Genomic DNA, 11468 nt, shown 5'->3' with positions numbered 1-11468 from the left:
ATCACTAAGTGCCCTTACGCACTAGCGGTTAAACGCGGGGGCGGATAACCGCGCGGTTAGCCGCTTTCCCATTTTAATATGCAACCGCTTATGATTGTACGCACTTCATAAGCGGTTGCATATTAAAATGGGAAAGCGGCTAACCGCTAGTGCGTAAGGGCACTAAAGGTATACAATATACATAATAACTATAATATAAAAAAGTAAATTATTAAAAAATAATATCACAATAGTATTTACGTAATACCCAACTCTCAAACCCAAATCTTTGGAATTAAGGGAGCAATCATAAGCAGTTAAAATTAAATTAGATACGATGCATGTAATAAGTACAGTACGTAAGGGATCTATTTTTGTCAATTGTATTTATGACTATTAAAACCTTTTTAATTATTGCTTATTTTATAAATGCATTACAGTAAGAAACATTATGTATTTATATTTAATATAATGTATAGGAGTTGTAATTTGTATTATACATTTTATTGAATTACGTTTTGGTGTTGAGATTTATATATAAGCTATAATTTAAATATTTATAATTACTTATGTAGAACTGCCCTATTATTATCAATGTTATAAAAAATTCATACAATAATGGTCAAAATTATTGTTAGGAATTACAACGGTATTGAATATATATTTACTCATAATACTCTATATTATGCAGTTAGAAGTATATTATGTTGACCATGTTGAAATGTGTAAACTAAACTTTATAACAAATAGCAGAGTAAATTTGATATCTACAGCTAATTTCGCGCGACTTCAATTAAGGGTGATAAGGAATTTAGTAATAAATAAAATTAACACATTTACATAATGCTATGTTGGCAGTCCCATTATCTTAAGTAATTTTCCATAAATGTCCTAAAACCTATATCATTATGTAGTAACATCACCAGTCTTTTGCGATTGTTGCTTCAAATATACAGCATACATCTGCCTAGCTTGATTTAATACCCTGTTGACATTATGCTTTCTCACCATTTTATCAAAATGCATTGCTAATTCATTATAGTCCATACGATTGCGCATTACATAATCTCTATGTTGCAATAATACTGTAAGACATAAATACATGAGGAATGGATTACCACCACCAAAAACGATAGGAGAAGGCAAACTACTAATACTGTTCTTACTTGTACTATCAGTAGCTGTAACAGTGTGTATAGATGCATTTTTTAATGGAGGTGGTTTAAAAACCTCATATTTTTTCTGAAAGTTATTTATTGTTGATGCTACACTTTGTAGGTTTGTTTGCTTTACATTTAACAGTGACTCACAATTCTTTTTTGCATTTTCTAATTCTTGTGACATGTTAGAGAAAAATTTATGTGATTTCAGGTTGTTTCCATCTTCTGTAACTGGATTGCTTATAGAATCTACTGGGTCAGAAGATTCAGATTCACTGGAATGTGTATTAGAATGCTTATTGTTATGATATAAATCCTGAGGTTCCAGAGAATGATTTTTTCTTAATAATCTAATTGGTGTGACAGACTTTTTTCCAGAATGCTCCTCAAATATTTCCCCTGTGTCACCATCAAAATCTAATTCAGCTTGTTCATCAGGTGTGTGTGGACAACTAGCAGTTGTTCGCGTAGTTGGAGTGTTGCGATGAAGGGGATTCTCCCAAAGATATATATCCTCTGCACTTCTTGCATTAATTTTAGTTGTGTCTAAAAGTGGTGACTTTTTCAAAAAATCCATTGATTCAGTAACTTCATTTTGAACTTCTAATTTATCATTTTCTGTATCTTTCTGAAATTTTGTGGGTTTATCTTCTGTGCTTGTGGATTCAGAAGGAGAATCACAAATCATACTGCATCTATTAACATATGAAGAGCCAAATACTTGTCGGTCTAAATGTTCTAATTCTAATCGTAATTCACGGGTCATGGAGGTAGTCATGGGATAATATTCTTGTGAATCATCAGGGCTACTGCCTTCATTTAATTCCAAATTAATTTTTGAATTACTATGATTTTTAAGTATTTTAGATGTATCATTAAGTAATGTTTTAGTTAGTGTTATTTTGGGGCACTGTTTAGAAACAATATTATCAAGATCAGTCTTTAGACCCATTTCTTGTTTAATATTCACATATTTACTACCTGTAGCAAAATTAAGAAATTCATTGAGATTTTTTATCATTTTTACTTTTGGCTTATTGCTTGTTGAATCAACACAATTGGAATCATCAAGCTTATCTAATGATGAGAAAAATCTATTGTTATGTATGGATATTTTATCTCGTAGTATTCGGATTTGGCTCCCTAATGGAGTGTTTTTCATGTCAGCTTGAGATGTTCCGTTGAATAAATTTCCTGTACTAGACCAACTAGTTTGCGAATCTAAGACCTCAATCGCTTTACTATCTTCAGGAACACTTTTCATGATGGGTTTCGAAAACTTATGTATATCTTTTTCATGTAAATTATATTCAGTGACTTCCTCAGTTGTTTTATCGCATATTTCTTTTGTAGTAGTACGCAGCTGTAAGGCAGCTTCATCTAGACTTTGAAATTCTTTCGCGTGCTTAAGAGATGAATTAGTTAATGCTTTTCGAGCTGCACTTTCGTCTAAACTATAATTTATTTGCTTGGTCGTGGAAAGTTTTGGTGTTTTTATATTTGCTAAGCTAAAACTGGAGCTTTGTCTTCTTATTGCGCATACTTTAGTATATGCATTTTCTCTTGGTGCTTTTACTAGCGGGCTTAAAGGTGTTGGATCTACAGTTACCTCAAAAGTTGGATCAAAATCTTTCTCTTGTAAAGGTAATTCTGTAATGGGAGCTTTTTGAGGTAAAGAAGCCCACAGGACTTCTAGCATCCGTAGTGCATCATCAAATGCAAATTCTCGCTTCATTTCTAGTAGTAGCCATCTATAACAGAATAGTAGATCATCTGCTTGTTGTGATTTTAAATAGTTGTAGAAGTCAGGGTCATACACTTGTAGCGATTCAGTGAGATGAGTAAATTTCAGTGTCATTGCTTCGCCATCAAGTAGGAAATTAGGATAAAGTCTTGCCATAAGCGCACAAAGGCAAATGTATGCATGTGCTTCATCACCCATGGTCACTAATAGTGGTGATGCTAAATCTGACATTCCCTGACAATAACTTACAGTTGGATGGTAGAGAGCATATCTGTAAAAAAAAAAGTAAGATTATGAAGAACAGATTGAAATAAATAGTCAAAATTAAATCATGATTTGTTACGTGAAATAAATATAAATAAGCTTAAAAGAGAGTAAAAATTCTTACGTTGTTAAAATATTGAATAGAGAGGCAATATTTTGATTATCATCACTTCCGGCATAAAAGTTATGATGCCTATCTGTCCTAAGAACGTCTTTCCGTACCATACTCGTAACATAGGCCAAATCACCATTTACCTGGAAGTGAATAGATCTTAATGATTATTCAATTAATACAGTCTATGAATGCCATGAGACATTTTCTAAAATTGGGTGTGTTGGACAAATCAATAAGTACTTACAACTTACAACAGAAACTGGATTTTCTTAAAAAATAATATCTCAAAAATGAGCCATTTCAGGATATAACAATATACAGTCTAATTGTTGCAAATAACCTCCCCTACGACTAGGATCCGGTCTAATTATTATCAGTAACCTTGTATTATGTATAGGGCTAGATACTGACTTTATTTTTTTAATATCTAGTGATATACAATCTATACTTACATATAATAAATCTGTAGAAGGGTCAATTCTGTACATTGAAAATATTGAAAAAATAAATAGCAGGGGGTGTTACTGGATCGATACCAAACCCAAATATGTGATTTAAAAAATTTTTGTCTGTCTGTCTGTCTGTCTGTATGTGAAGGCATCACGTGAAAACTAACGGTTCGATTTCGATGAAACTTGGTATAATTATTATACCTTATTATCCTGGGCGTAAAATAGAATACTTTTTATCCTGGAAAAATACGTAGAAAAAAATTAATCTTAATTTTTCAGTTTTATCCATATACGTTGTTCTGTAGAACCGCGAACACACGTTGTGTATTATTATAGGCCTAGCCGTATTTGGGTCCAATAGATATTTATAAAATGTCATTGTCAGAGTTACTCAAAATGGAGAAATAAGTCATCCACGCGAAGACCGACATCCGCGCGGACGGAGTCGCGGGCGGAAGCTAGTTTAAATATATTTACCTTTCCTTTTTGAATACAATCTTTCCATTTGGCTCTCAAAGCATAATACTCATTAGCTTTTCTTTTAATATAATCCATTCTCTCTTTTCCCGTCATCCCTTCAGGATAGACATTCAGTATATGTTTCCATACCACTTTTCTGGAAAATATTATTGTGTAATGAGTTATAAATAATATTGCAAACATAACATTTTTAAATAATTAACAAGCATTTTAAAGATATCTGCAGCCTAGCTTAGCTCTTTTAGGAATGCTATACTTATTGCATCAACCTTACATTTTATCAAGCAATATTATTCTTATTTTCTATTAATATTTTTTAATGTAGTTTTTCTAAATAGTTTTAATGGTTATGAATGTCATATTACCTCAGACTTGGTTCAATTCCTCCACAATATATAACTTCACGTAATTTTGTAGTGTTGGTGATTTGTCCTACAGCATCCAAAAATGTTCTAAACTCCACATCATTCAGTGGAGGTCTAGGTGGTGTGTTTGGGTCATCATATAAATTTAATGCTCTGGATACCATATTAAATGTTTTCTCAACCTAAAATTCAATTTTCAAAATATTAATTTATGCGAAGAAGTTTTTTTCGGGGTCTGCTGATCATGATAAGTTTTAAGGGGTCCGCTTTTGGAAAAGGTTGGGAAATGCTGCTTCAGGATAATAGATCAAATGTTATATCCATTAAAGGAGCTAGATAAAATAATCAAAATGAATTTAGATAACTTCTTATTGCCAGTAGTGAATATAAACAAAATTTAGGTTTTATAACTCATTATAAGTTTAATATTATTTATATTCTCAATAACTTCAATGTGGTATACCTGATTCATAATAATGCCTTGCAGACCAATTTGTGTTTCTTGCTTATCTATTTGTGTTATTGTTTGGCTTTGTTGAACTACAGGCTGTTCCCTAGTTATTTGAGTTTGAGTAGGTATTACTGGTGGTTCCCAATCCTCCGAGGCTTCTGCAAAAGGCTTCATATCCACTTTTAATTGGACACATGGTTCTGATTTTTGTGTCAGTGCTATGTTATGAGCCCTGTAATCAGAATTTAAATTATGTTCATTGTATTCTGATGAAACTTATGTTTAAAGCATATTTAAACATTTTAAAACTTGATAACATTTTTTATAATACTAAATTTAATTGAAAAAAAAAAAAAACTTTTTTTAAAGCTAAAGCTAATAATGCTATTAAATATAAGAATATAATACTTGAGGAATGCAGCATCCAAGTCCCAATCAGATAATAAAGGTAAATATACTTCTTGTCCATAATCATCTAATGTCCTGTATGACAATGTAAAATCAGACTTTATATCAAATGCTTTCACAAGAATGCTTTGTAATACTTCTAAGGAAGTTATTTGTGGATCAACAGAGAACTTCCTTAACTCTGGTTGTAGTTTTCCTTCACATTTCTGAAATGATAATCATTATTTTTAAAGTAATTTATTTAACTATCTTAAGTATAAAACAATGATAACTATTGAATAAATTAAAGTTATATTGAAATGAAGGCCATGTATACAACTTTCCAATTGAGAGGAAAATAAGTCATTGAATGAGTCCCAAAAATATGGTTGCTCATAGAATAACTGTATTTTCCAATAGTTATGTGGGTTAATAAAGCGAAATACAGATTAAATAGGAAAATAAATATAGAAAGATGTACTGTTTTTTTTTATTATAAATTAGATATACATTTAATTATTATAATAAAATATGTGCAAACCTTGACTTTCACTCTAACTGCTTCTTTACTGTAACCGAACATTCTGCCCAATTCTTCATGCAAATCCAAATTTATTAACGTAGTCCGCGTTTACGGAAACCACTACGAAATAATACTTCGTATTTATCATACCATATGCATAATAAACATTAATTTGTAAGTTATTAAATAAAACATTTATTGATAGGTATAATAAATTTCGCGATCTTTTGGTGTATTTGAAGTTGACATTTGGCACAGATGACAGAAATAGACAAACGATCTGTGCAAACGATGGTTTTACCCAATTTACCCCGTAGACTTGCCGTAGACAGACAGTTTCCTCTTTCTACGTTTTACCAAGCTTCTTGGTTTTACCCATATAGTTTAAATATAGAATAAACTATGGTAGTTTTCCAATTACAGCACTAGAGCGCATTATGCGGCATAATAACTACATAATATTATTAATTGTTGGAAAAAAATTTAAAGCTTTCGTTTCATTGTAGTTTTTTTGAAATAGTCAAAGTTAATTCAAATTGTGTTAAAAAAATAAATAGAAGTATGCATGAAGGTACAAACATTGAAATAAATGTTAATGAAAATATAATAAAAATCCAAATTACTTAAAATACCTAACCGTTAATGTATACCAAGATGTATACACTTTATTTACACATTAATGAGGTTATTGCTAACTCTATGAATATATTTTTTTTCAACACTGAACTTAGCGCAACCTGCTGATGCATTTGAAAACTAATTCACGTTCCAATTAAGGACGCTGTCACAAATCTGCGTTACTCAAATTTAGGTATCTAACGTCGCCACGTGGTTCGCGGGAACATCACGCTCACGTAAAAGACGTAAACATAGCGCATTCCATTTTATAGACCATCTTCATACTTGATATTATTATTTTTTTTTATATTTTTATTGAAATTGATTCCAGAAGATTACTGGGAACTTTAAAAATTCATTTTGTTACTATTCTTAGTAGGTACGATCCTTATAAGTATTTTAGTGTATTCAACCAACTTAAAAAAGTGTGACTATTTTACAACAATTTGAATATGAATTGTATTATTGTATACAATATCGAAGCTTTTTAAGAAATGTATAAAATACTTTTTTAAGAATTATTATCATACATAATATTATGTTACCGGCAATATATTAAACCCGGCATTGTATGCAATTCTTAGTAAATGTATGTTATTTCGAGAAACAGTCGGAATGAAATAAATTAAATTCGTTACCACACATTCACATTACCTATATCTTTAAATCTGAACTTTTCCTAAGTAGCAAACACATTTGCAAATGTGGGTGGTTTTTGGGGTAGCTATTAACCAATATGAGGTCAAAACTAAAATCCAAGATGGCGCCGACGAAAATTTGAAATCTTTTCGTCATGGGTGTCATTTTCAAGGAGTTGGAGTCGCTATTAATCAATATGAGGTCAAATCTAAAATCCAAAATGGCGCCGACGACAATTTGACATCATTTCGTCACGGGTGTCATTTTCATGGTTTTTGGGGTAGCTATTAACCAATATGAGGTCAAAACTAAAATCCAAGATGGCGCCGACAAAAATTTTATATATTTTCTTCATGGGTGTCATTTTTATGGTTATTGGGGTAACTATTAACGAATATGAGGTCAAAACTAAAATCCAAGATGGCGCCGACAAAAATTTTATATATTTTCTTCATGGATGTCATTTTCATGGTTATTGGGGTAGCTATTAACCAATATGAGGTCAAAACTAAAATCCAAGATGGCGCCGACGAAAATTTTACATATTTTCGTCATGGGTGTCATTTTCATGGTTATTGGGGTATCTATTAACCAATATGAGGTCAAAACTAAAATCCAAGATGGCGCCGACGAAAATTTTACATCTTTTCGACACTGGTGTCATTTTCATGGTTTTTGGGGTAGCTATTAACCAACATGAGGTCAAAACTAAAATCGAAGATGGTATCGACGAAACTTTACATCTTTTCGGCATGGGTGTCATTTTCAAAGTTTTTGAGACAGCTATTACCAAATCCCCAATGTAACCGTCGATAATTAGGTATATTTTTCTTACTCCTTTTAAGTAAACTTAAATAAAATAACAAAAACGTTAACAACCACAGTTTTGTAGAAAGTCTTAAAAAAAAAACAATTTTAAAGAACATTGAAATGCATATTTAGAAATTTAATATAAAACGCAACTCTGTGGCAATAATGTTAATATTCTGACAGATATTATTAACTTTAAAATTTAAATATATTCGCTAAACTTTATTTAAAAAAAAGTTTATCTAAAACATTTAAACAAAGAGAATAAAATAAAAAAGAACGTGTGTGCCGAGAAAACGTGTCAGGAGTGAAACTTCTTGGGCGAGATTCATAGTTACCAAAATCGCCGCCTTGCTCCATAACGCGACAGTATTACCATGACGCCATCTTGAAATTCGACGACCATCTTGGATTTTAGTTTGACCTCATATTCGTATTTCGTTAATAGCTACCCCAAAAACCATGAAAATGACACCCGTGACGAAATGATGTCAAATTGTCGTCGGCGCCATTTTGGATTTTAGATTTGACCTCATATTGATTAATAGCGACTCCAACTCCTTGAAAATGACACCCATGACGAAAAGATTTCAAATTTTCGTCGGCGCCATCTTGGATTTTAGTTTTGACCTCATATTGGTTAATAGCTACCCCAAAAACCATGAAAATGACACCCATGATGAAAAGATGTCAAATTTTTCGTCGGCGCCATCTTGGATTTTAGTTTTGACTTCAAATTGGTTAATAGCTACCCCAAAAACCATGAAAATGACACCCATGACGAAAAGATGTAAAATTTTTGTCGGCGCCATCTTGGATTATAGTTTTGACCTCATATTCGTTAATAGCTACCCCAAAAACCATGAAAATGACACCCATGACGAAAAGATGTAAAATTTTCGTCGGCGCCATCTTGGATTTCAGTTTTGACCTCATATTGGTTAATAGCTACCCCAAAAACCATGAAAATGACACCCATGACGAAAAGATGTAAAATTTTTGTCGGCGCCATCTTGGATTATAGTTTTGACCTCATATTCGGTAATAGCTACCCCAAAAACTATGAAAATGACACCCATCACGAAAAAAAGCCAAATTTTCGTCGACGCCATCTTGAATTGTTTTACCCCACCAATCTATTCAACAACCCATAAAAAAGAGGATCTCAGGCAAGGTAATTTTAAAAACATAATTTTAAATTACAAATAATTGGAATATGAAACTTATACAGAACTTTACTCATATAAAGTATCAAATATTTCAAATCACGAAAAAGACAGTGCACGCACAATAATCTTTTTTATTTCGTTTTTATTTTTGGCACGAGGAGCGATACACCCGTCCTTCCAAGAGCGCTTCTGAGCGCGGTCTGACGAACCGCGAGAACAAAATGTATGAAGAAATCGACAAGTATTTTTAATTTAGCTCATTATTGAAATAAAATTTTGATTTAGATTCATAAAAATTACACCATATATAAAGGACTATATATCCCTCAATAAGATATAGTTAAGAAGATAGATTAGGCTCTTAATTTTCCTAAAATGGTACCGGTTTAGACCCCATTTTTTGCATTTTATGCGTTTATTGTGATGGAAAAAACGTATTTCAGCGACAATTTTGTATGACGTCGTACAATTTTTATAAGATGAACGTAGAGCTGAATATATTATCTTTAAATTAAGATATTACTATGTTCTCACGTGTAATTGCTTTAAGTTAAAATGGTACCGAAAAACAGCGTGTTTTTGTAAAAATACGTTATAGCGTCCTTAAGCATCAGCATAATTCGGCATTGTGCGCCACTGAGTCGCATTATGCTCTGTAATTGGAAAACACGGATAGTCAAATGGTCAAATAACACGTCAAATACAAAATATTATGTGATATTAATATAGAATTTATATTTTTTGGTTTTATGGCATTCAAATGCTTTTTTTTTTTTTTTTTTTTTAATATTTAATGGCCTGGTTACGAGACCTTTAAGCCAATTCTTATTTTTAATCACAAATGTTCAAGATATTTTTCCTTCATTTGTCCGTAATTAGATCGTTCCCACAGTGTTTTTTATGTATTTGTATAACGCACTATAACACTTTTTGTTTTTTAACAAATCACACAACTGGCGGCGGGAGGAATCACTTACGTACTCTACTATTTCACTTGCCAATACTAGTCTATGAAATATGAACATATGGTTTTGACAGTTGAAGAAAATATGGTTCATATCGGCGATCTTCTCATTACAGAAAGTGCATATATTGCTGTTAATTATGTTCAGTCTTGCAAGGTGTGCGGGTGCTTTATTGTGGCCAAATCTTAATCTATTGATTGTGGTGATAAACTCACGACTAGCTATATCCAGCTCATCATACCAAGGTCTTCTCTGTAAATCCTCTTGAATATTTCCATACCATTTTCCTTTAAATTTCTGATCCTCCTTCCAGAATTGTAACCACATACTATTTAACGAAACATTTACATCGTAATAATAATCAGTCATAGGAACATGTATCACATTTCTGACGTCAATAGCATTGACCCCTACATAAGCAGTTTTGTCCGCTATTTCGTTGCCCAGAATACCTTTATGTGAGGGAACCCACATAAATGCAACTGTAGCTCCTTTATTATGCAACCGCCATACAAAATCCTTAATAAAATAGATAATATAATTAGTTTTAAAATTAAGATTTACAAGTTTCAGACTATTTATAAGACTTAAAGAATCTGTTAAGATTAGAAAATATTTACAATTATTTACACAACTAATCAATTTTAAAGCTTCAAAAACTGCATATGCCTCTGCCGTATAAATAGAGCACTGTTGATGTAGAACAAAGCTTTGAGCAGTACCCCTTTGGGGATCATACACTGCACTTCTCACATAATCTGTACCTTTACTACCATCAGTGTAGATTGTATAATAGTTTTGGTTCTCTTCTAAGAATGCTAGAAAATCAGAATTGTTATCAATTATTGACCTAGATAAAATTGACATTGGATGTATAATACTATTGAATGAATGAGTGTAACATGACCAGTGAGATTGTTTTTTGACATTTGAACATTGAGATTTTATTTCCAGGAAAATATGGCACAAAGTTGGGCATATACCTTTTAGCAGATCATTAGGTGAAGTCAGTGGACCATCTGTGTTTATTAAATGAGGTGAGGTGATTTTATTTATAATAAGGAGATTATTTGATGATAGTAGTTTTAAACAATATCTTTTTGCAAGTTTGATACGTCTCAATAACAGAGGCATAATATTTGTTTCAACTTCCATGGCCCTTATGGGAGTCGAACACATTGCCCCTGATATGATCCTCAAAGCTTTGTTCTGTATTATATCCAGTTTATGAGTATGAGTGCTATTTAAATATGCTAAAGAACTATAATCAAAATGACTTCTGACTATGGATTTATATAAAATTGAAAGTATTTTGGGATCAGCACCCCATGCTACACCTGCTAGACA

The 11468-nt window shown here is 31.9% G+C and overlaps 1 protein-coding gene across 1 annotated transcript; it reads right to left on the bottom strand.

The window, feature by feature from the left end:
- Positions 1–695: 695 nt before the first annotated feature.
- LOC123706105 lies at positions 696–6172 on the bottom strand. The gene is made up of 7 exons (XM_045655259.1): positions 5939–6172; positions 5419–5624; positions 5023–5242; positions 4560–4741; positions 4192–4330; positions 3272–3402; positions 696–3154 (listed from the first exon to the last, which is right to left on the bottom strand). Exons 1-7 carry the CDS (start codon positions 5978–5980, stop codon positions 886–888), a joined length of 3189 nt encoding a protein of 1062 aa, XP_045511215.1. The 5' UTR covers positions 5981–6172; the 3' UTR covers positions 696–885.
- Between the last annotated feature and the right edge of the window lie 5296 nt (positions 6173–11468).

The sequence above is a fragment of the Colias croceus genome, chromosome 3 (genome assembly GCF_905220415.1).
Source record: "Colias croceus chromosome 3, ilColCroc2.1".
NCBI lineage: Eukaryota > Metazoa > Arthropoda > Insecta > Lepidoptera > Pieridae > Colias > Colias croceus.
Note: the sequence above shows the minus strand (reverse complement) of the source record. Positions and strands in the feature narration are given on the sequence as shown.

Excerpts from the sequence above, each read along its gene's own strand:
- LOC123706105 (XM_045655259.1), bottom strand. The coding sequence starts at position 5,980 with ATGTTCGGTTACAGTAAAGAAGCAGTTAGAGTGAAAGTCAAG. Across the intron at positions 5,625-5,938 it reads CAGTTAGAGTGAAAGTCAAG|AAATGTGAAGGAAAACTACA; the intron begins GTTTGCACATAT and ends TTATCATTTCAG. Across the intron at positions 3,403-4,191 it reads ATTGTATTCAAAAAGGAAAG|GTAAATGGTGATTTGGCCTA; the intron begins GTAAATATATTT and ends ATTCACTTCCAG.